The sequence below is a fragment of the Mytilus trossulus genome, chromosome 2 (genome assembly GCF_036588685.1).
Source record: "Mytilus trossulus isolate FHL-02 chromosome 2, PNRI_Mtr1.1.1.hap1, whole genome shotgun sequence".
In the NCBI taxonomy this organism is placed as follows: domain Eukaryota; kingdom Metazoa; phylum Mollusca; class Bivalvia; order Mytilida; family Mytilidae; genus Mytilus; species Mytilus trossulus.
The window spans coordinates 79,230,103-79,256,602 of NC_086374.1; the positions used below are offsets into that span (position 1 = coordinate 79,230,103).

The window sequence follows — 26,500 nt, forward strand, 5'->3', positions numbered from 1 at the left end:
ATCTTCATGAAAAGGGTTTGTGTCAATTCAGCTCCATCTACATTACAAATATCATTCACCTACTACTAGTGGTTCCCTTGTGTATAACTGTTATAATTACTAATTACAAACTAATATATCACAGCCACAGGAAACAAAACAAAAACCGATTTTTACTATCTTTTTCAGAAATAAAATCCTTTAGCATATTTTTGAATTTCTAAATTTGAAAGATTTTTTTCTCAAATATTGAGTGTTTTTTTCTAGACTTTACCCCACTCTATTATCACCAGGATAGCTAGACCAAAACATACCGGTAAGCCATTTTAATAAAATATACAGTAAAAAGCCTGTTGTCAACTGATGCAAGGAGAATTAGTCCATTCCCAACTTGAAAATTTAAAGCAAATAATGCAAATAATGAAAGCAGAAATACAAATAAAATTTCTCATATTTTATTCTTGTTCTCATTAATAACAAGAGGGTACAATTTTTCTGTGTCTGGGCATTACATGACACAAAAAATAAAATCTCAAAACAGCTCTCACTTGTTCATACACTTACATCTTTTTCCACATGTACAACATCACTATCACATACACACACTCCATTTATCATGTATATTCACATTCAACTGAATTACTCAATGTTGTTGTCATATTACAACCTTCAAATTATGCAGGTTAGACTTGTGTTGACCAATGAATAGATGACCTAATTTAGAGTCTTTCACAGAAAGAAGGTTGTTTTAGATTCCAGACATATATTTACAAAACTATGATTAAGCTGCAAATAACATATATCAGACATGTCAGATGAGGCTAAAACTTATATTTCAATGTAGAGAATTAAATTAAATGGGCATACTATTTTCATATTTTTTTCAATTCTAAAAGACAGATTTCTCAGCTGAGCAGAATCAACAAAAGAAATCATAGATCCATACCATTATCAAGTAAAACTAGCTTGTTTAATTGATGAACAATGTTTTAATTGGTCTTCACTTGCTTTATTTTCAGCTATTTTATAATAGAAAAAGAGTTTATCTATTTAACTTATGATCCTACACTGCTAAGGATGCATGACAAGGTTAAAATCTACATAAAATATATAAGCCTCGCAACATAACTTTTCTTAAACATCAGGGCAATATTATGTACAAATCTTTTATACATATTGACAATTTTCCCAAATTATTTACATATCAAGTACATGTACATGGTAAGTACAGGGATGACACAATTATCAGGTTCCAAGACTGGAACTGGATGCAAGAAAAATTTACAACAAACTAATAAACATAATCCAATTCTAACATGAATGTATACTTTACACAGAAAATGTTCAATGAAACTATCAGAATTGCATTTGTATTGAAAACATTTTTTTTCTCTCCATCTTTTACATCATTTGATGAGTACCGTCAATATATCAAGCCATTTATTCCAATGAACACCAGTTTTAACAAAAATACCATGATTTGGGAAGCTTCCTATCATAAAGGACACAGAAAAATTGCATCAATAAATTTATGAAACTTTAACCATGTGTAATTATCTTTAAGAACAGGATATGACAATGGTTTTGAGTTCTGTAGAACTTATTGTTTGCATGACAAAACTTTTTTACCCTTCATATACTGCTAATATAGTTAAGTATTTTCTCTTTTCATATAAACTTAAATAAATTCCATTTAAATGCATTTTTCACACTTCAATTTAATATGAAAATAAAGCAAATATAACCAATGCATAAATTATGTGTCTGTAACAAAAGCACATACATACAGCCTGTCTATGCATTCTTATCTATTTATGTTCATCAGTTTTCTTAGTAAATTTACAAATTAAAATTCACCCTGATTCAACAAAAACTTTCACACTACACATACCATTTTAAGGGTTGAAATAACTGACAATATGATCTATCTATATGACTGCTGTTTTATACCAATATCTGTTTCATTGCATGCCTTGAACACTAAGTAATAATTATCAAATTGGGTATTTCTGTTGATCTTATTTACATAAGCAAGCTGTAAAGGGTGCATGTCAAATCAACAATTTAAAATAATAATGTCTTATTGTCTTTCATCACCAATATTAGCACTTCTTTGATAATCTTCATCAATTTCCACACCAGCTGACATCAAGATGGTATATTTTAATACACTTTATCTCACCAATGAGAATTTATGATTGTAAACACTGCAGTTTTATAATCATTTTTCAGCATCTCAAATGGGCCTTATTCTTTGCCATAAACCTAAAAATAGAAAGATAAAACTTAGTATGATTAAGGTTCTAATCTAATCATTGTCATAAGTATTATGAAAGTGATGTTAGGGCTGTTTCAGAAAATACTATGTCCCCCCCAGGGAAGGCAATATTTTTAAATATTATGTTGGTGGTTGTATTTGAAATACCAAAATGCATAGTATTTTCTGGAACAGCCCTTACAAATAACAATATTCTTAGGTATTTTTCCAGGTATTTGTAAAAAGCTCTGTGAAACCCTGCAATTATTGCTGTCTATGTAAATCTGTATTGTTGACTGTATAAAGACTATTCATCAGTAATATATAGGTTTTTTTTTAAATCGAAAGTTTTATCTTAGATGTAATTTCTTGATCTTCAGGATTAGATGAGGTCCAAGTTTTAAAACACACTGAATAAGGTTTTAATTTTTTTAATCAAAAACCGTCTGCTGATGTTTACTTCAAAGAGTCCATCTAACAGTAAAATATTGAAAAAAGCAATATACAGTGATTTTGCTAGCGCTCGTCACTTTCGTATTTTACGAAAAGGTTTTCGAAATGACGAAAATATTTCATATCAATTTCGTCACTTAAATTTGGAAAGTGTAAAAATATTTTCACATCAAATTACTTGAATTCTACCTGTCTTTATGTTTCTGACAAGTTTATGACCCTGAGGTAATTAACGTTTACAAAAGGTATTAAAAGTTGTGATGACAAGTAATCCGCCAATCAGATGGGTCACTAATCCCTTAATTATTATTATAAAACCTCATAAATGACAATCATAATAATCTATTTAAGTTAAATCAGTAGGTCAGCATTTCATTTTAATCATTTCTCATCTGTCATATTTTCGTCATTTGAACAAAATTGATAATCTTCCCGGATATTTCAACTTTAATTTCGATATTTCCCTTACGATCATAATTTGCAGTTTGCTTGTCGTAGTTTCATCATTTTAACGTATTTTCGTCATACTTTATATAAATAGTCATCAAAAACTTTCGACAACTTCGATTTAAAAGAATGAACTTTATTCAAAACGTAAATATTTTCACTTGCAAACAGGTGCTTCCTGTTATATGTATTGCGCATGCGTAAAAATTCGTAGATGAATCCGGTTTTATTCTGAAATTATTATTCAATTGTCACTTCCCGTTTTCATTTCATTTCGTTTAAAAATCGAAAGTAAACATGGTAAACGTGATCTACAGTCTACAGTCATTAGAATCGTCACATTAAGTATAAATGCAGATCCTTTTATCCAATATTAAAGAAATTGATTCAAATAGATATTTAAACGTATTTTCAAGGATATAAATGATTGTGAAGTGAAAAAGTCGTTACAAGTTCATTTGTGCAGTGGTTTAAAAAATAGAGGCACCCAACTTTTGTTGATCAGGGGTGTGCCCTGAAAATAACTGAAGTGAAGTTGTGAACTATATTACCAGATCCCTATTCTTATCTTCATATCTTAGCATCACATCAGTCAATTCATTCAATATTGCCAATAACTGCCTACATTAGCAATCCTAAAGTGTTCAAAGATCCTAGACTAGTACTTGAAGGACTTGGACATATATGTATAGCTAGTTTGAAAAACATCCTAGACCCCTTGCTAATTTTTATCACGTGCAAAAGTGACTAAAGCCCTCAAAATCCTAGCTAAAACCCTGAATATATATCTGTTTTCAAAATTAAACTTAAAAAAAATATTTCTTAAAGATATATTCAAAATTTAGCTCCATAAACTTTTAACACTTATAAAAAGTTTCTGCGAAAATTTCATAAAATTTAAAGAAGGTTTGACAATGTAATTGATGTCTTAATAAATTTTAACTCCAGACTGTATCTACATGTTAAAACTGCATAAAAATGTTCTTTTATTAGTAAAATACAGCTGTTGATAGAGAGAAATAGAGATTATTATTTTTTTTTTGTGTAACTTCCTCTTTATAATTGAATGATACTCATATACTGGTGTGATTGACTGTATATTGTAAGAAACTTACTTGTCAAGAACTTCCCAAAATGTCTGAATGTGTGCTCTGTCTAAATGTCTTTTATTCCTGTCTAGATTAAGGACAGTCACATTCCATTTCTTTACATTGTTATCCAACGGTAAGTCCGACCATTTTATATGAAATGCTTTAACTGAAAATAAAAATAAACATGAAAGCAAATGTGATTCTTCATCTTTCAATTCTGTTATTAAGCGTAGCTAGACAAGAGGCCTTTCAGTTACTTGAAGCCTGGTCTTAATTAACCAACAGTACATTGAACAAGAGCACTCCATGGTCTTATATTGGTCTAAAAGAAAACACTGCCTTGTTCCAACATCTTTCTACTGGAATATTCCTCTATTGCATGCAACTGCTTGCAAGTTCTACAATTAACATAGAGTTGTAAAACCTACACCAGAACTTATTAATTAAATGGACTTACCTTTAGCAAATATATCTACAGGGTTACCATTCCATGGCCAGCCTTTGAACTGCCATGCAGGTCCCTGTACAAAAACAGCCACAACCCTATCCCAATCATCTGTACTCAATTTAGAAGCACTATCTATTATCCTGTATGGCACTGTTAACCCACCATTCTTCCGTCTCTGTATTAAAACTTCATTGTCACGTTTCGCTCCCTGCCCTTTCTTGTCATCCGTTGAAACAAATCTGAAACATATACATCATTTATCATTTATTAATCTGATAAACATATTCACAATACATTTTTTTTATTAAAGTATAAACATTAATCTTACCTCCTATACATTTCTAGGAATGTGATTGGTTAAAAGCACCCTTGTTGTTGTTATTGGTTTTGGAAGGCGGCTTACTTATGTAGTAATTGCGCCTTAAATTCATATAACATAATTTAAGATATTATGTATATAATTATACTTTCAGTCTTTAATTTATTTTTAGTATTTAACGTTTTGGCGAGTAATCTTATGAAACTTTGACGAACATGGTTGCTGAATTACTAGAAAATATATATATGTTGAGAGACAAAAAAAAAACACTTATCAGAAGGTACATGTACTATGAAAATGAAAAAAAATCAAGAGCAAATGATAGTTCCTAATGAAATGTACATTATTAATTGATAGGTGTCATAAAATTGTTCAGAAAATTTATATGGTTGTTCACCTTTGTGTCGTCTGTGATATACTTATATACATGTATATAAAAAAAAGTATATTTAGAAACCGGTAACAAGACATGTGCTAGTTATATGCTACCAATGTAAGGACGTCTCCCTCGATTGGTGTAGCAAATAAAGAATCCTTAAAAGCACCCTCGTTGAGACCGTGTATATTTGATATTAGTTTAGTAGGGAGGCAGGGCTTATCTCATACACGGTTAGTAGTGGAGTTACGTCCCTTTATATTCCTTCTAAGGTAGTAAGGAGGCGGGGCTTATTTCATACACGGTTAATAGTGGTGCTACGTCCCTTTATAAAAACAAAACGGTACTGAGAAAAAATCATAAAGGTTTCAACAGACGAAGAAAGTGATGATTAAATTAAGATAGAAATAAATTCATAAAACACATTTAAACCTGACAAGTTGTTATTGTTGTCATTTGTTTTTGTATAGACCTATTGAAATAGTTTCTTAATGATCACTTTGATAGGCCACTAGTCTAAATACCACATGTTAAGATAGTCAGTAAGATAAATTTGTTACATAGTGTGCTAGTGACCTAATACGGTATATATGGGGTCAGTAAATTCCATATGGGGATTTGAGCTTTGCTCTCACCCCATATAGAATTTACTGACCCCATAAATACCGTATTAGGTCACTAGCACACTATGTAACTAATAATACACCATATATCATATATTAATCTGAAACATAAACACAACACAGCATATACTAAACTGAAATGTATGCACCATATATCATGATTTATTTAAAGTGTTATCAAACCCACCATATATCTTAAATTTAAGTGTTAACAATTTGTTTTTTGACAACTAGTCAATGAAATTTCACCCTAACTCTAAAACAAGAGGGTCAGGGGCGGATGCAGGAATTTTCGAAAGGGGGGGTGCTAACCCAGGGCAAAGGGGGGGGTGCAAAACATATGTCCCGATACAAATGCATTGATCGGCAAAAATAAAGGGGGGGGGGCGCACCCCAGGAACCCCCCCTCTGGTTCCGCCACTGGGGGTTATATTGGAACTACCTTGTCTGTCATCACAAACTGTAATATGTAAAGTCAAAATATCATGACTGAGTGGGTAGGCCAAATAATTTCCTGGGAAATGAGATGTGTCAATGCTAATTCAACTGCCAACCAATCATGTATTACTCATTGATCTACTACTAGAGGATACCCTTGAACTGACCTACAATAAAACTTCTCAAATGTAGTGTTTAGCCAAGAATCTTGAAAGGTTTAGTTGAACATTGTATTTATATTATGGACACTGTGTCTTGTTTTATCAGTTCTTTTAAAACAATAAAGTGGTTTAATGTAAATCTAAGCATTTGTAAAAAAAATACCTTTGTATTTAAAGATACTTGAATCATATGAACAAAACGAGATATGTAGTATTTGTCATGAGACAGCTACATTACAACCATTTTTCTTTATGTGTCTGATTCAAAACTCAATTCATATCATCTTTATTCTTATATTCTAACTCATATTTTTCCACAGACTATTTAGACTATACAAAACACCTCAGAATCCATTTTGAACTATTTTCTTGTATATCTTGCTCAACTTACCTAAATTCCTGTAACATATCTTTAGCATTAAACATAGTGATGAGGGATGTGAGAGCTGCTGGAATAATGATGATTGGTGTTCGAGATCCTTAAAAGATAAATAAAACATTTAACTTGACTCCAAAACATCTTTTATTTTTTTACGTTCTATTCACAATTATGCATATATGTGTTTCATTAGTACAGTAACATCTTCTTATAGCTATTAAACAACATGTCATAAAGTTCTTTTAAAACATTGCAATTTAATTTGACAATTGATACCATGGCTGTTTTTCTTCACATATGTTAATTAGGAGTTTTAACGAGATGTTACTCACAGCCTGAATCGCTCGCATGTCAAAAGTTGAAAAACTCAAGTTAGCAAAAATTGTCTTTAAGCATATACTACTATAAGAGATTAGCTAATGGTTTCTATCATATAGACATTCTTATAGATTTTGTATACTGATAGTTTTATGCTGCTATAAAAAGTTGCTACTCATCTATTATAATTTTCAAGATAAGAGGCTAATACTTGAAAATGATTGAAAATTCATCTTTTAAAGGCAATAACTGAATTTCAATCGATGAATGGATCTGACCAAGCCATTGAATACCATCATGGATATGACAATATCAGAAACTTTATGAATTGAAGAGTAAAAGCATAGGTTTTGGTCACCAACTAAAGAACTATATATTCCACACTAGTATCTTACCTTTCTTTTGACTAGGAGGTGGTCTAGCCTGTGATATTGGCCATTTTATACTAGTATTTTACCTTTCTTTTGACTAGGAGGTGGTCTTGCCTGTGATATTGTCCATTCCATACTACATGTAGTATTTTACCTTTTTTTTTACTAGGAGATGGTCGAGCCTGTGATATTGGCCATTCTATACTAGTATTTTACCTTTCTTTTGACTAGGAGGTGGTCTAGCCTGTGATATTGGCCATTCTATACTAGTATTTTACCTTTCTTTTGACTAGGAGATGGTCTAGCCTGTGATATTGGCCATTCTATACTAGTATTTTACCTTTCTTTTGACTAGGAGGTGGTCTAGCCTGTGATATTGGCCGTGATACTTGTTGTGGTGTCTGGTGTGGTGGTGTTTGTGATGGCAGTGTTGGTTCTTTAGGTTTTTCTGGTTTCTCTGGTTTTCTAGATGATTCTTCTGTCACATGTTTCAATGCCATTCCGTGAAAAGACTGCATGGTATCAATATTAAAACCCTCAGTTTCTGAAAAAGAAAATAAGGTTAAGTCACATGATTAGAAATAATTGTTTAACAGGCAATTACATTCATTCAAAAAACACAAAGACTTCACTAAAATAAGATAAAAAAAAATTATAAAATGCATTGGAAAACTTCATCTGTTACATGTGCAATTCATTAATAATCCTGGTTTTGTTTATCAAAAAAGATTCAACTAATTTTGAGTTATACTATAAGTGATTGTTTTAATAATACTGTAATTCAGCTCTTTAGGTATTTAGATTATATGAGAAACAGCAATATTAATAAAGGTGCTCCGATATTTCCATATCCATATATTTTCTTTCTGAATTAGTATTATTAAGTTTTAAATAATTTCAAAAGTAAACATGTTTAGGTATTTAATGAAATCTGAATTCACGAGAAATATGAGCTTTATTGACCTTTTATTATAACCATTTAATTATATATCAAATTTTATGATATTTTTAAAAAATTAAAAGTTTTTATTTCAATATACCAATTTATTTTGCCCATCTGCATAATGCTAATTCATTTTAAGCCAGGATACTATTAGTTATATAATAAAAACAAATGTATTGTTAGTCACCGATTACAAAGCATTTCGGCTATGTGACTTATGAAATCTAGTTTAGTCTGATGTAAAACCCACCTGCTTTGCCCTTAAATCTCTCCTGATCGTATCTGCTGTAAGCTGCCACCTGTGGCGCAGGTCTTGGTTGTGACTGAAATTAATATTAAAATTTCCAAAATCAATCCTCTGCAGTTGTTTTTTTAATAAAATTTAGACATTGTAAGAAAGTGTCTTCATTAGTTAAGGGAGAGTTGTATGTATGAGTGATTTAATTGTTTACTTATTTGAGTGATTTCCACATCTTTTGTATATAAATAAAATGTAATAAAAGTGCCTAGTTATAAAGCTGAAAATCACACAAGCTATGATTGCTAACTTTTATGGACCTTATTATCATATAGACAGAAAAATATATTTGATATAAATCATTTCTAAATTCATTGCTTAAAACAAAGGGAGTGGATTCATGTGTCTGCCCCAAAGTCAGGAGCCTGTAGTTGAGTAGTTGTTGTTGGTTCATGCTGTCATCATATGTTGTATTTTATAAATAAGGCCATTCTTCTTGTTAAAATTATTTCAAAATTTTCATGTCGAGGCCTTTTATACTTAACTATACAGTACAAGTCTTAATTCATTGTTGTCAATTTGTTGAATGCCCTAAGATAACCTATAATTGCTTTTATCTTCATCAAATGAACTCTGGTAGATAGTTGTCTCATTGGCAATCATGCCACACATCCTTGTTGAAGGCCCTATGATAACCTATAATTGCTTTTATCTTCATTATCTGAACTCTGGTGGATAGTTGTCTCATTAGCAATCATGCCACATCTCCTTGTTGAAGGGAACTAAAACTGTTTGTATCTTCATCGTCTGAACTCTGGATAGTTGTCTCATTGGTAATCCTTTCTCCTCATGTTATACTCATACTTACTGCTGACGGTGTGTGTGATGTGTGACTTGATTTATGTTTTTGTGATCCTTCTTCTCGAGCTTTTATAGACTGAAGTATTCCAAAAATGTTCTTTGCAAAACTCTACAACAGAAATAGTATCAAAACTCAATCAAATGTATGACAATAATGCAAAATATATGTGTACTTATTTCACTTTGTAAGAACAACTTTGAAAATGGCAATTTGTGTACATTGCCACATAATCAAAGGGAAACTGTATACAAAAGAATAGAAAATTTCATTAGGTTTTGAAAATGTTCAATAAGATATTATATTTTAAAAGTTATATTTGTTTGTTTCCTTGATTTTCCTAAATTAACTACCAGCATTTTGAAACCTTTGATGCAAAAGACTTACCATTTCTTATATCGTGAATGTAACTGAAATATCAATTTAAAAATATGACAAATTTCTCTTAAGTAATTTTTAAATCACTATTTTTAGGGGTATAGACAAATTTCTCTAAAGTAATTTTTAAATCACTATTTTTAGAGGTATACCAACTTTTGCATTGCTTTGTAGTATTGTTGTTCTTGTTCTCCACAGTCTTTCTCTACTGACAATATCCCTTGTAACATCAACTTCAGCATCTACGAAGCTACTATGTTCTAATGGTCCAGGTTGTATGTCAGCATCATCTACCTTTATCATAGATCTTTTTTTGGCCCATCTCTTAGCTTTGATGGCTGCAATTCTCTCCAATGGCATAGCCTCTGGGAGGGAGGAAGAACTGAAAATAAATAGTTATACTTATAGATTATCATTAATCATCTCCACAAGATTGATTTTCTCACTTGAGCAGGTACAGGGAATGTGAGAAAAGCAATGGAGTTGATGATGACCAATGATCATCTGTTTACCGCTATTCTACCTATGATGATGTTGTTAATTTCATTTATCATACATTTAATCACTCTACTGTGCTGTAAAAGGAAATTATCAGTCAGTAAGATCAAAGGAAAAATCTGTCAAATAGCGGTAAATTTTGCTTTTTACAAAAATTATGGAATTTCAGACTATGGACATGGTTTAAAGCTCTTCAAACCTGCCTTCAAATGTGATTTAATAGTATTAAAAAGACATATTAAATATTATTGAAGATTCATCTTTGTTGGTGTCATGTCAGGCTTGTTAAAAAAAAATGCCTTGCGCTTCATCAAAAATATTGAAAAACAAGTCTTTAGAACTTTTAATGATTATTTTGTCAAGTAAATCTTTGATAAACTTTTGGCACTATCCATCATACTCTTGTAATGGCTAAAAGTAACTTTATTCTTACGCTAATTGTGCAGGTTTTACTGCTGTTTCTCTTGGAGCATCCATCTTTCTGGCCCATATAATTTTGTCCTGTAGAACTTTTTCTTCCTATCAACACAAAAAAAAAAATACTGTTCAATTTGCAAATGTACATGTATTATAGACAAGAACTTACAGAATGACTCTTCCTGCCATTATATACTATATATAGCTATCACCTAATATTGCAAAAAGTTCCATTATTTCCTCTTTATCTTGTAAGATAGAGATTATTATGCACATCCTCAGTAGTATTCTACAACTGTGTAAGGTTTCACCAATATCCATCCTCTTTGTTAGAACGAATTGCTTCAAAACAAACTGAATCCTGGGTTATAAAATTATTTTTTTTACATTAATAAACTTTTTTTTCAATTAGATTGCATATGCTGTAAATGAATTGTATCGATTGATTGTGGTGTTTTGTGGCAGTCGGTTTATTAAGTGGACAAAGCTGGAGTGTCCAGGAGAAAACCACTGAAGGTAAATTGACAATCCTAGCAAATTAAGATTGATGTTGAATGCACCTGCCACATACCAGATTTGAACTCATAACCTCAGTGTTGACAGGCTAGGGATACAATAGTTGGACTACGTAAACCACTTAGCTTAGACTCTTAATATGAAAGACAATTTTGATAAACTAAAGTATACATATACAGTTGTCTCATTGGCACTCACACCACATCTTCCTATATCTATATATATACGGATCATTTTAAACTTTTTATTCAATGCAGAAAACACAAGATAATATCAAAGTTGTAACTCAACTATGCTGTAGTAAATTTAAACCACATTAAATAAAAACAAAATTAATGAGTACAATTTTTCAAATGGTCTATTGTTGTACTACATGCCTTGAGGAAGATTTTATATTGCAATTTTCTTTACTTTTTTTAAACAAAAAACTAAATATTTAATATAAGTGTTCTCCAAATGTTACCTCAAGTCTTGGTTTCTTCTTATCTGCCTCTCCTGCATCTTCTGCAAATCTTTTGACTAAAATAGAAACATATTTTAATTAATTTTTGAATGATTAAAAATTAATACATGTATATTATAAATTGTATTTTAAGATCACATAAAAATTATTAGACATGTAAATGAAAAATTGGTTACTATTCAAGTAAGCAGAAACTTTCTGTTTTTATGAAGGAACTCTGCTAGTTTTTAACTGAAATATTCACTGTACGCCAGTTGGTAATGCAGTTTGTACCAATGATTACTTCTGCTTGAGACATTGTAAAAAGATACTTTTAGGTTTTTTTTTATGGAGATCTTTGTTAGAGCATTTAAAATCTGAAGTTTAATATTGTATATATATCATGTATATAGTGAGACCTGAGAAATTAACTTTTTTCATAAATACAAAAAGACAGATGATGGATGAATGGCTGTTTAAAAGTGTTCAGTGGCAAATCGAATGCATTTTTAGGACCAAGAATGAGATATCCTTTGTAGTAATTGTACTTGATTGAATAGCTGAGCTAGAAATTTTATAAAGTGCTAGCAGCTCACAAGGCAACAGTCTGCAGAAAGACATGTCACATCACTTGGACACTTTTTCTTTCTCCTGGCGGACCAGTCTTTGTTCTTACTTGTAAATGTGGCATACTTAGCAGAGAAAATGCAAATACAAATGTTCAGGTCTTTAGTGTAACCTGGCTGGGTATGGAACCGATGACCAGCTGCACTTCATGTGAGCATACTTTCACGAAACCAATGCAGCCCAATGAGAAAAAAAAATGTTGGTCTCTGTTTAAATTTTTGCACTCACAGATAACATAGTTTCCATGATATTATGTAGGACAAAGATTTTAATTTTTATTTCTTTCAGGTTTTGTACAAAAAAAGAAATTTTTGCAATACCTTGTGCAGGTCTCTGAAGTGGAATTTCCAATGGAGCACTTTTGTCAATGTTAGTAGAACTTTGAGTTTCTCCATTTAAGTAAGCAAGTAGATCTTTTCTATCAGGACGACGCACAACAGGTACAGAGGCAGCCTACAAAATTGTTTAATATTCAAAAATGAAAACAAAAAATATATTTTCTTTTCAACATGATAAAAATGTTTGTATGTATTTTAAGTCACAATAAAACTGTACTGATCAATGTACAATGGTGAATTCATTTCCTATGAAAATTTGATTAATTTAAATTAAACTTAGAAAAAGATACTATTGTGGATAAGAATTGATATAAATGATATTAATTATCAAAAGAAGAAGGCAATATATTAATGGAACAGTAGCCTTATTGCTGTTCCTCAATTGATGAATAAGAATTAAACTAAAGTTATATTCAACTACAAAAATGTGCTTCCATGTATAAATGGGAAAATAAATCACTTGCAAAAATAATTTGGTTTGCAGTACATATATCCACTTTAAAAAAATCTCAATCAAAGAGTAAAAGTGAGGAGGAATTGGGATATAACAAATGCCAGAGAAATGGTACTTACAGCTGCCTCTCTTACATACAATGGATGCTGTAGCTGAACATTTCTCAACAAAAACAAAATGCAATCAAGTGTGTAATACTCTTTTGTGATGCCATCTTTTCCAGTTCTGAAATATATACACATGATACAATTATATTTTACAAAAGGTAGAAGACCTAGCCAGCCTACATTGTAGATAATTTGCTGTAACAAAATTTTTGAAATTATTCATAATAATTTAGGTATCTCCGTCATGCAAAGCTCTGATTCATTGCCCAGCTTAGGCTGAAATTTTTTGTCCTTTTAGATTTATAGCACTTCATCTTTTGATAAGCTTTGTCCATGGAATTTCAAATATTTTGGCCTGAAGCATCACTGAAGAGACATTGACGAAATGACATCTTGTGCAGAAAAGTTGGCACCATTCATGTTATTACTTAGTACTTACATTGGGTTGATACCTTTGCTAGTGGACTGATAAATGATTTTTATTTGGAATTAGTAATCTTAACCAAAAAATAAAATTTATTTTTGTTGTTGACAGTTGTTAAATAGTCTTCTTGTTGCTAAATTATTCTTCTTGTTGCTAATACTAAAAACCCGCTGATAAAGCTTTTGATTTTCAAATATATGGTAATAATTGTATCACTGAAGAGACATCTATTGTCGAAATTGGATTTTCAAATATATGGTAATAATTGTATCACTGAAGAGACATTGATTGTCGAAATGTGTATCAGGTCAGAGCTCCAGATAAGCTGCGTATTTGCGTGATCACGCAATTCAAATAATAGAAAACCCAATGCAATTGCCCATTGCAGGGTTCAATAACCCAATTAATTCAAAGGAAAACCCAATTATATACCAAAACCATGAGTTCTCAACCCTTTTGTTGGCTACCGTTTGCGTTATTTACCCTTATCTGTTTTCACTTGTTGCGTAATCTATTTTTATTATATTTATAATTGGAAATGTCCTTTCGTTCTAAAAATAGATTCCTGCATATCAAGTAGCTGAAATGGGTCCCTGTTGGTATTTTCCCTTGCTCAAAAGGTGCACGTGGTTTTGAAATCATTTCTATCTTCTCGCGTTTATCCGATTAGCGTGCTTCATATTGTCATATTTTTTTTCGAATTGCTCGAGATTTATCAAAACATACATTGAATTAAAACGAAAGTGAATGTCCAATAAAAATATTGAATAGAAGCATGTTTTCAGCTTCTTTTGCATAGCTGAGGGAAAGATATGATGATAACAACACTCAGCCAGTGTTTTTAGGAAGCGTCCGTCGAACGTATGGGCGTGTTTGCGTACCTCAACGAGAACATAATTTGCTAATAAACACGGGACTTCGTCAAAAACTGAATCAGTTGCCGTTAGAAAATGTGAAAGGCCAAATCAATTATGAAATGATATGTAATTGGAAACCAAAAGTTCTAATAAGGGATGAATTAACCCAGATTTATGTAAATTGAATAAAACAAAAACATTCAAGTATAAGAGTTTATATACTTTTTTTTTTCTTTCGTTTTCACGGTTAATGAGTGAATACACACACAGGTACTCCTCTCAGAATTTTTAAATAAAGGTATATAAGAGAAAAAAAGATTTGAGACGAGTGCTTGGGAATGCACATATCCGTTATATACAGTTTACATTATAAGTTGTGAGAAATTACAAAACTGGCAGAAGGTTAAAAACGGGACACAAATGAAACCTACAATTGCTCGTCAGTGACTTAAGAAAATAAAACAGCTATAGCACATATTATTCAAAGAAAGAAACATACTTAAGATGGAAAAACATCCGGGGTTGATATTGCCTTAATATTCAATAGTGTGTTGATGAAAAAACCCAATACACTAAGGAGCTTGGTGGTGAAAAACCCAATTTGATATTAACTTGAGGGGTGAATTGGAATTGATAATGCAATTGAAAATCTTTATCACCCAATTACATAAGAAAATGGTGGGTAAAAACCCCAATTTGTGAATTCTTATCTGGAGCTCTGATCAGGTGCAGAAAGATTGGTACCTTTTATGTTATTACATATATTTATATAAAATTTTAAGATGAGGTATGATTGCCAATGAGATAATTCTCTTAAACGACCAAATGACACAGAAATAAACAACAATACACATGTAGGTAACCATATGGCCTTCAACATGTTCATTTGTAAGTCTTGCATTTTTTTGCTTTGTTTTAAAAAATTTATATATCCTAGTATTATCGGTTCTCGAAAGTGTAACAAACTTTTGCTCCGAAGTGCCAGTTCTTCAAATAAATGTGGTTAAAGTTGATGGTGTTAAGTTAAAGATACTTTTATTCATTTCCCATATTCCTCACGATTTTCTCTTGCGTAAATCAAGAAAAAAACAAAATATCTGTTGTGCTCAATTTTGACATTGTGTGCAATATGTCATCAGTTCTCGATAGTTGTAAAAAGCATAGTAGGGTAAGCATGTTTGATATTAATAGAAGATTTAAAATTACACAAATTGAAGATAAGTTTCAATTAAGTATCATTGGTCTCTAGAAACAAATATTATCTTATGAATTTTAGCCTTATTGATCAAGAAAGGCATCTTTAACAGATATCCTAGGGTTAAAGGAGCACTAGCTACGATATATATAAAAAAATAAAGTATGATTTTTTTTAGATTAATCATTAATTGAATTGGAATAATGAAATAATAATTTGCTTTTAGCAATCAATTTGCTTTAATTTTGTTGAAATAAGCGATTATACATAATTTTTGACTGATTCACTTGCAAGTGAATACGTCATCATCATTCTAACCGGTATTCATGTGAACTTCAATTTAACTCCCTAGCTAGAGACTGACAACGCATGCATTGTACGTGAACTGGTTATTTAAAGAAACAAAATGTCAACAATGAAAGTGAAACTACAGTAAATCATTTGATTACTAATTCGATCCACATAAATCATTCTTATACGGTTAAAAACAATAAGAAACTTATATTTTTAATTCAAATCAATTCAAATCAAACAGACCTATAAAAATCCAATTGCACGTGCTGGTTTAACCTATTCATATCTTTATTTGTGTTTACATCGCTTATATGGTCATCTGAGGTCAAATCGATAGTTAATTAGATGGCATCTGGATTTTAATACACACGAAACGAACCTACATATCATCTACCCCATGCTCCGTAAACTGTTTATTTTAAACGTTTGATAGATTGGATAAATGTTTTACATTGTTATTAATCAAATGTGAGAATTTGAGTCAAATTGGTGACCATGAATTTGACAGCTAGTGCCCCTTTAAACACTCAAGAACAAAAATATGCATTGAATATTAATCTTTAATATACTTACAAACAATGTAAGATGATTTCAAAATTGAAATAATTCTTATACATATATATGTTATACAAGTTATCACAGCTGTTATAATTAATATTTATTGTCACAGCAACAATATTTCAAGGGTATTACTTTTCCGATAATTGAATTGAATTAAATTTTAAAATTCATAAAATATGTTCCATAGATACATTTTTTGTATTTTTCCATAGCGACGTCACACCACATCTAACAATTGTGTATTACGTATGTGGACTTGACCTTCTTTTGGAGCTAAGTTTTGTTTACATTTGAAAACGTGCTATTTATGAACCAAAGGAATAGAGTTGAGGTTGTTTTTTGGAATAAGGAAAATTAGGTTAAAATCATAAAATATTATTTTTACTGTTGTTCCATGTCTGAAAACTTGAAACAGTGAAATTATTGCTTGCTTGAAGCGATATTTTATTGTCCTTGAAACACTGACAAATAGATAACATGTGCAATATCGCGTACTTCTTCTACTTTAACCATGAGCATATCAAGGGATGACAACGCGATACATATAGCATATGTCAGATTGACAGAAAATGATGTCTTAAGCAGAAGCAACTGGTACCATTGCAAACTAGTACTCATGTGAACTCATACCACTGAAAACTTATGGTCCTCAATACTCTCCAAAATAAAAATAAGATTTGGTATGACTATGAACATCAAACTATGAAGTAAGATTGCCAAAATTATTTTGGTATCAGGTCCGTTCGCGCCCAATATACTTTCGCACCCTACACGTTCGCACCTCGCACGTTCGCACCCAAGGTCCGTTCGTACTCTACACGTTCGCACCCAATTTTAATTCAAATTCCAGTTGAATAATTTGAAAATCATGATTTTTGTTTTAATTGCTTTGATGTAAATACTGAATGTATTTATAGCTTGGTATGAGTAAAAGATTAAATATTTTAAATGAAAATCACAAAAGATAATTGTTTTTAACAGCTTGGTCCCTTTGATCTGAAACAATTAAATAATAAAATATAGCAATACACTAAAATAATAATAATATAAACCAAAACATGATAAAATTCATTCAACGCACAAAAAAAACGTAGTCAGAATCTCACTTCATTTTGAAACAAGTCAATGAAACAAAGTTATAGGTAATACACTAAAGAAAACATGATTAAGTGTTATTCAACACAAAATAAAACGTTGACAGAATCCCACTTTAATTAGAAAGGAATGATTTATTTTCTTTAACAATACACTCTCAAAAACATGATTAAGATTTATTCAACACATAAAAAATGCTGTCTCCATTTATTTTGAGACAATGAAATCAATTATACTTTTAAGAATACTACTTGCCAAAACTTGATTACAAAGTTAAACACAAAACCAATTAAAATTGGGCGCGAACATGTAGGGTGCGAACGGACTTTGGGTGCGAACATGTGGGGTGCGAAAGTGAAAGGGGGCGAACATGAGTGGGATTTTGTACATGAAAAGACTCAGTCTTCCAGAGAAGATAACAAATTTAGTTCACTGTACGACCATTAACACTAAGCAATATTCCTTTTTCACATGGGATCTATAACAGGTCCATGTGGGGTATTGTTTAATTAGTAGTAATTTTAATCAGTAGGCTACAGTGTGTATACTTTTTCAAAGTTTTCTGCAGTCAGTTTGTTATTGTTATGTTTACCTTTCGCTTATTCACTGATCGTAAATATTGCTTACCCCCAAATAACGTAATTTGTTTTGACTGTTTTTGGCCAAGCTAAATCGTTAAAAATAACTTGGTCATCCTTCTCTATAATATCCTTTTTGTTGATATTATACTGACGTAAAATGCTTAAAACGTCAGCCATTGCTGCAAGATCGGAAATGCTATTGTATTCTCAAAAATAACAATTTTAACGATCGCAAATATAAGAAATAAAACTGTGCAGGATTTTAATATTAAAAAACGCTTGAATGCTTAATATGTGAGTTTTAATGGTCAATGTTGTAAGTTGTAACAAAATGTTTCTTTTGTTCAAAGAGTACTAAAACTGAAGACCACTTTCAGGTTTGTGAAACGTATAGGTAATAACGTACTCTTGAATGACCCAAATTAAAATTTACGTTAAAATATTGAGGATCATAAAATATTCTTTATCATGTACAAAAAATATACTACAAGTTTACAACCATGATACACGATTCGGTTATTAAAAGTATATACATTATCTTATTGTCTATGTAGACACTACAGTACTGTTTAATTTTACCAAATACCAAAAACTGTTGCAGCGAATCAATAAAGATGTACATCAAAACCAAAATGTAAATTAAATCTAAACAAGAGAATACTAAAACGTCTATATTTGCAACAACCCGAATATTTCCCCGTTGTATACAGTTACTCTCCTACGTTCGAGGACCCACCATGAAACTGCAAGATATTAATTGGGTTATTAAAATAGAAGCATACTTTTCCCCTTTCAATTGAATAGTTGTCTGAAAAATCTGACTTGCAAATTTCAATGATTTGCTGTCACTCACCTTTTTCAGTTCTTTAATGAGAAAGGAAAATATACTAGATATAATAGCTAGAGGTGTAATGAGATGATAAAAGCTGTATATTTCTCTCTTCTTGACAGCATTCATGTACGTTTTGACAATAAATATTACCAACAGATTGTAGGTATTCATATGGGCCCCAACTGCGCCCCTTTAAGATCAAACTTGTTCATATACTGTTGTACAATTATATGGTCAAAATCAGTCAAAAGTCCTCCTAAATTCCATTTACTTCAATAAGTTCAACAACACCTACCGTCATCATGATGGTTTTTTTCGCCAAATTACAACAATAAAGTGTTCTCTAGATATACATACGTTTTTTCGATTTTTATTTAACTTGCTTCGGTGTTTAGATCAGGCTCCCATTACCACCATTAAAAAATCAGTGTTTAAGGTAGCACAATACAAAGATTTTATAACTCCAACTCCCAAGTTTTTAAATGCTGTAACTTTCTTAATAATGCTTGAAAACCTATAAAAGTGGTAGTTTTGGATAGCTAACAGATTACTCTTTCAAATTAAGGCAATGTTAGTAATATGCAACAATTATGTTACCAATTATAATGTTAACTGTGTCTAAAATATTTTTCACCAAATTTCCACTTTCAAGTGAAATTAGCTTCTGCATAGGTATCCCTAGAGGGTTGATTTTATTATATGTTGTTCCTATGGCCATTATCCACAAAAGAGTGTCTCAGATTTCAGATAGAATGTATAGAACAAATTTTACACCTAATTAAACATTATCTTCTTTTATGTGGTTAGGATGTTTACACTAATTAGAGATTTATGAGAGAATGGAACACCATAGAGACAATCTGAGACACCCTTTTGAAGCCCATGATGTGTTGATTAAGATTTCGTTAAAATTTTCTGTATAGTTAAAGAGATGAAAGAGCTAAATTCATTCGAGTGAAATTACCCAGATTTTGCCGCTAATTACATAATGATTGATTACATAATGATTGCATAATAAAAATATTGCATTCATTTAAAAGATTATTATTTTATCTATCTATATATACCTCTTTTATTATTTTTTATGCATTCATAAGAAAGTTACAGCATTTCAAAGGTTTTTGTGATTGGAAGTAAAAAAAATCTTTGTAGTGTGCTACCTTAAAATGTATTATTTTGCAACATCGTACTATATATAGCAGCTTGTGTCATGATACAACCTTCATTGCAAATCTTTGCTAGTTTTAGTATGATTTATTTGAATTTTTCCTGACCGTCTAGTGAACTTAAAGCTTGACATTATTGCATGATCTGTCTTTTGTTGAAGCCTGCATGCATGCATGCACACTTTTTTGGTATGCAGTAAATTTCTATTTACCGCTTTAAATTATTGTATGAGCACCGGTCTATTTTTAAGGACTGTATGTTGGCCTCTAGATGTGTTAATAGTTTTTCTCTACTTGGTTTAGCAAAGATAGATAAATTTCTTCTTTTTGTTGTTGTTTGAAGTAATTATCTAATTTAACGCTTAATTATTGGTCTATCATTCTTTTTTTAATTCTAACCAATACAATACAACTTAGAATCGTATTTACCTAATAGGTAAAAAAAAAATGAATTTTGAATATTCAATAGAATACCAGCATTTTATAAACATCCGTTTGTTACAGTATAAGCATCATATTGTATGATGAAACATAAAAAGTACAGCTTTTCTGCATCAACATTTTTCCATATCTTTTCTACATCATCATTGGTACAACTGAAAAACATATTTAACGGAATCATTGGAATGCTAGTCAAAGCATTTTAAGGACGTTTAAGGACGTTTTATTTACACCTAAAATACTTAAATATTAAAATGAGATTTATCTAAAGATCATTGATATAAATGGGTTATACGAGATAAAAATAGACGTAAGTAGGTCGTCAACATGGACGGCGTTCTATTCAATTTTAGATACTTAGACTTGATATTCATTATTTCCTCTGTAAGTCTTTTGTTGCTATGGGTCAGGTCGAGGAGACCATCTGATTATCCTCCAGGACCAACACCCATCCCAGTTATTGGAAACTTTTATAATTTAGTAAATACGGATTTTATGCAATCACTGCGAGACCTGAGACAAAAACACGGAGATATATTTAGTCTTTCGTTGGGGACGTTTTGGGTAATTGTGGTGAATGGCAGTGATAATTTAAAAGAAATTTTAATAAAGAGAGGAGAGAAAACATCCGATAGACCAAAATTTTTCGTATTCAATCTAGTTAATAATAGAGGTAAGTAAACTTTGTTTAGGTAATACGATACATGTGTGTCAGCGGTTTATATCTGTTTGCGGTCGTTTTTTAGCTATTATTTGTAGGTCTAATTTGCACTTTGAGCTACTATTTACATTCTTTCTTAGGAGCTGTTTCTGATGAAATTAAAACACTCACAAAAACCAGCATTTCGGACTCAAGAATTTAAAAAAAGTTTTAATATTATTATATATTCATTTAGACACTAATTTATTTTGTTGTTGAAATGTTCATATATATATATGTTTCTGCTTTTTGGTCGGTTGTCTTTTTGAAACATTCGCCATTTCCATCAACAATTTTATATCATAAATAAGTATACTTCTAAAATAGATCATAACGAAATGCACTATGACAATGTAAAAATGAGACGAGACAGTTATATGGCGAAAAAAAAATAGAAAAAAATTTCAGTCTGAAAGTTAATCGTTGAAAATTTTACCGCTAAACTGCAAATCTAAAATAGGAAATTTTATTACTATATAAGTTATTTCTGTAGACTAGTCACATAAGTAACTTCAACATTGGCCAATAACTGAAAATCAACACATGTCTTGAATGTTCCCTTTGTCACTGTCGCAGATTCAGTGACCGTCGAATGTATTGTCGGTTTGCATCTTGTTCCAGGGAAAATAAAATCGCCAAATGTTTAAAGCAGTAAAGTATTTACTTATAGTCGAAAGTCACATGGTCACGTTCTTTTTCGCATTGTCCGATGTTTCATAAAATAAAAATGATTCAAAGTTTGCAATTACATCTTACATTATTGTATTTATATATTTGCTAATCATTCCAGGAATAATATCTGCAAGTGGTCCTAGTTGGAAACATCATAGAACCTTTGCTTTATCAAAACTACGTGACTTTGGGTTCGGAAAACGAAGTTTTGAGTCAAATATACACGAGGAATTAGAAATATTTCTGAATGAACTGGAAAAATATGACGAGCAAGCTTTTGATATATCAGAAATAATTCATACAAGTATGTCGAACATCGTAATGGCCATCACCCTTGGACGACGATTCGACTATAAAGACCCCGAATTTTCGTACTTTGTTCAACTCTTAAATGAAAATTTCACCAATGCTGCAGTGTTGGGTCCAGTAAACTTTATTCCTATTCTTGAAAAGTTGCCCATTGACATTTTTGGTGCAAAGCAAATGTCGAAGAATGCTGAGAGATGTGATGCTTTCCTTCAAAATGAAATAAATGAACACGAAAAGACATTGGATGAAAATAACATCAGGGATTTCATTGATGCATACCTAGTTGAGCTCAGACAGGAGCGAGATACTGATAACTACTTTTCTGGTAATTTGTAGTTCAGATTTTTGTTGAATAATGAAATTCGGTTTTAGGGATTAGAAACGACTAACGCAATTACAGCTTAAATGATACATACGTTTAATACTGATGCTAATTTATATACAATGATATTAAGATTTTTTTAAGTATAACTGACATACAATACAATATATATCATAATTCAAAATACGAGTAGAGAATTGCACACCGTAATGGACACATATTATATGTGAAAATACTGTTGAATATTTTATAAATTCATCTGCAATATATATATATTAGTTTCATAATCTGGACAGCTATTCATACGCTTACATTTCCACAAAGAGGACATATAATAGTGGCGGATTCATGAGGGCGTCTTTGATAAAAAAAAATTAGCATCAAATCATTCAAATTCTTTTCGCATCGCCCCACTCGGCAGAATATATACCATTTCATTTTCTGCAAACGAAAGATGCTCCTTGCATTATAGTTATATAACTTTGCAGTAAATTATTTCTTTCTCAATGCAATATGTTTCACTTTGCAGATTCAAGCACGATGTTGACATGTCCTTGATTTAGAGTATCCTAGGATATTTCAAAAGATCCAAAAATGTTTTCTGACAAGGGACAAGGATGACCCATAAACTACTTTTCATCACTGAAAAGTAGAATGACAGAATCTATCTGCAACGTCACTCGTTGCTTTCATGGACTGGTACTGCGATCATGGTTTAACTTCACCAATGATGCTATAGAAATAATGAAAACAAATATACTGGTGTCAGCAGGTGACCAAGGACCTGTCGATTTATAGAGGGGGAGGATTCTATAGAATGAAAAAATACCATATAAACGGCGCTGAACAGGTTCTATAACTTATCATGTATAACTTCTTGGCAATGCCATGAAAGTGGCGGATTCAAGGGGAGCGCTGCGAAAACCGAATTTGGACGATTTTATATAAAAAAAAAAATCGGTTCATGGGTTGTTCGCCCTTTACTCCCCTTGATTCCGCCACTTGCATGGCATTGCCAAGAAGTTATGCATGATAAGTTGTAGAAACTATTGACGCCAACGTGGACGCCAATGACAAACTTTGACTGGCACTACTCACTTACATATAAAGTAAGACTTCACATTGTCACTGTGCTTGACCCTTTACAGATATTAATTATACAATTTCTTTTAATATATAGGTGCAAATTTGTTAGCATCGATTGGCGATCTTTTTGCAGCGGGAACGGAAACGACAGCAACGACTATTAGATGGGCTTTACTGTACCTCTTGAACAATATGGACATCCAGCACAAAATGTGGAAGGAAATTAATGACAATGTGGGCAGTGGCCGACTGCCAAGTTTGTCTGACAAGCCAAACCTTCCTTACTGTGAAGCTGTTATTCTTGAATCTCTCAGACTTGGAAATATTGTTCCCTTTTCCCTGCCACACACCGTATCAGAGGATATGTACTACAAAGGAATGAAGATTCCAAAGGACTCTGTAATATTTCCAAGTCTTGATTCTGTGGTGTATGACGAAAGCTTATTTCCAAATAGTCATATTTTTAATCCTCAACGCTTTATTGATGAAAATGGAAAACTATGTGGTCAGGAGAAAATATTAACTTTCTCATTGGGTAAATATGTAATATGAATTCTAGTTAACGCGAAAAATAAAATGCATTTTCGAATACTTATGAACACATCAAAAATGTCAGTCTTTTTATCGGAAATATACTTCGAACGAAATTATATTGAGATTGCCATTCTTCTCACTTATATTAGTAGTTACATTCGCTTTACAATTCACTATGCCTATGTCATCAAAGCTCGAATGTTGTATATCTTGGTCTTTATTTTAAAGTCACAATGAACTTTAAAGCAACCTGTTGCGTCATTTTCTCCATATGTTTCATCGAAGATTTACATATCATGTGTGTTTCTTAAAAATCCTTTTGATTTGCTGACAACTTTTAAGAGGCATTTGAAAGTCAAATTTTCCTTCATAACAAAGTACAACATTTATGACAGCACTTGCTTATCGTCACAACGTCACAACAATGCTTAGGAAAACACACGAACAATTTAATATAAATCATTATTTCATGGTTGCAGCATACAGCTGAAGTAATAAAAAATTGAATTCTCCTTTTTATTAATTTAAAGGCTTATAAAAGCGTTGATCGTGCGAACATTTTCAGTATGAAGCGCGATTGCGCTTCATACAAAATGTACTTCGGCCAGCGCTTTCATTCCCCTATAAAATTACAAAAAGAAGCATTCAATTCTTTAATGAAAAATAAATAGCGTGTAACAACTAGCTGCTTTATCATACACAAACTTTATTTTTAGGTCGGAGAGTGTGTCTTGGTGAATCTTTAGCAAGACTTGAGTTATTCTTGTATCTAACAGCTCTTGTTCAGAGATTTCAGTTTTTGCCACCAGAGGGCGACAATCCACCAGCTGTAGAAGGAAAACTAGGCGTTACTTATTCACCGATCCTTTATAAGATCAGAGCAGTTAGGCGAAATTGATAACAAGTTGCTTTCTTTAAAAAAAAAGAAATGCGATCGTTAACCCAAATGATTGTTTGGCATCATATATATTAGATAATCGTTTAATAAAGATGTATTGTTTTATATTACTTTTATATATGTGCATACGAATTAGAAACCGGCTTCACACATCAACGTATATCTCCGACGTTCGTCGGCCGTGGTAAAAAAATCATGCACGCTACTAATACGCTAGTAATTTTGATGCATTCAACCTGTCAATCATATCTGTATCGTGTGCACACAAGACGAGCTTAAAGCGTGTGTTGGGTGTGCGTGAAGCGTACCTATAAGCGTTTCCCCTAGTCTTTCTACATTCCCGACTGCAGGTCTGTCTATATGTGAATGTATGTCAATAAGTCTCACACATTCACCCATCTGTTTACATGTTTACCAGTCCGTCTATGTCCTCTGGTTCGTCTACATTTTCACTAGCTTTGAAAAAGCTTTCGGTAAGTGCGAGTTCTTTTATTTCATTGATTTGTGTCTATTGTTTCTATGTAAGGTCTAGGTGATTATTGTGCACCGTACCCATATTTTAAGGGACGCGAATTGCAACTGATATTTTACAGTTTTTTCTTGCGATGTGTTGTCCTAAGTTTGGTTCATTTGGGAGGGTTGAGTTTATGCCCACCATATTGTTTATGTGCCAATGCCCAATTCTAAAGCCAGCAACATGTAGTACAGTGGTTATAAACAATTAACAATTATATTGTTATCAATAAGGCTGTTTAGTTTTGTTTTATTTTTGTTTTTAAATCTTACTGGTCGGGACATTTAATAGCCGACTAAATACTTGTAAGTTTTTTTTCATTGTTGGAGGCCGCTCGGTGGCCTTTAAATACTTACTACCACGCCATTGTAACTCTGGTTGATACTTGTATCATTAGTGCGGAACCATGGGCGATCATATGCACCTTTGAGGCAGGCGGGATATTTTTGTAGATCTTGTACAGATCAAACTAATGGGAGAAGTTCCTCAGTACTTCTATGTCTAGTCCCATGCTGCATGGTTGGAGAGGGTGAAATAACTTC

At 31.7% G+C, this 26,500-nt stretch overlaps 2 protein-coding genes across 2 annotated transcripts; one reads left to right on the plus strand and one right to left on the minus strand.

Moving 5' to 3' along the window:
- Nucleotides 1–418: 418 nt before the first annotated feature.
- On the minus strand, nucleotides 419–18,697 carry LOC134708073 (parafibromin-like). Its single transcript, XM_063568372.1, has 13 exons — nucleotides 18,531–18,697; nucleotides 13,490–13,595; nucleotides 12,899–13,031; nucleotides 11,973–12,028; nucleotides 11,010–11,095; nucleotides 10,235–10,460; nucleotides 9,710–9,811; nucleotides 8,854–8,926; nucleotides 8,001–8,204; nucleotides 6,984–7,071; nucleotides 4,685–4,914; nucleotides 4,252–4,393; nucleotides 419–2,244 (listed from the first exon to the last, which is right to left on the minus strand). The coding sequence occupies exons 1-13, from the start codon at nucleotides 18,659–18,661 to the stop codon at nucleotides 2,208–2,210; spliced, it is 1,614 nt and encodes a 537-aa protein (XP_063424442.1). The 5' UTR covers nucleotides 18,662–18,697; the 3' UTR covers nucleotides 419–2,207.
- A 2,518-nt stretch (nucleotides 18,698–21,215) lies between these two features.
- LOC134708074 (cytochrome P450 2B4-like) lies at nucleotides 21,216–25,478 on the plus strand. Its single transcript, XM_063568373.1, has 4 exons — nucleotides 21,216–21,596; nucleotides 22,414–22,929; nucleotides 24,107–24,547; nucleotides 25,263–25,478. Exons 1-4 carry the CDS (start codon nucleotides 21,251–21,253, stop codon nucleotides 25,442–25,444), a joined length of 1,485 nt encoding a protein of 494 aa, XP_063424443.1. The 5' UTR covers nucleotides 21,216–21,250; the 3' UTR covers nucleotides 25,445–25,478.
- Nucleotides 25,479–26,500: the final 1,022 nt, after the last annotated feature.

Bases quoted from the DNA above. Each gene is read 5' to 3' on its own strand.
- LOC134708074 (XM_063568373.1), top strand. From the start codon at position 21,251: ATGGACGGCGTTCTATTCAATTTTAGATACTTAGACTTGATATTCATT. The intron at 21,597-22,413 runs GTAAGTAAACTT...TAATCATTCCAG, and splicing joins CAATCTAGTTAATAATAGAG to GAATAATATCTGCAAGTGGT. The intron at 22,930-24,106 runs GTAATTTGTAGT...TTTAATATATAG, and splicing joins TACTGATAACTACTTTTCTG to GTGCAAATTTGTTAGCATCG.
- LOC134708073 (XM_063568372.1), bottom strand. From the start codon at position 18,661: ATGGCTGACGTTTTAAGCATTTTACGTCAGTATAATATCAACAAAAAG. The intron at 7,072-8,000 runs GTAAAATACTAG...TTATCTTTTAAG, and splicing joins ACCTCCTAGTCAAAAGAAAG to GATCTCGAACACCAATCATC. The intron at 4,394-4,684 runs GTAAGTCCATTT...TTTTATTTTCAG, and splicing joins TGTAGATATATTTGCTAAAG to TTAAAGCATTTCATATAAAA.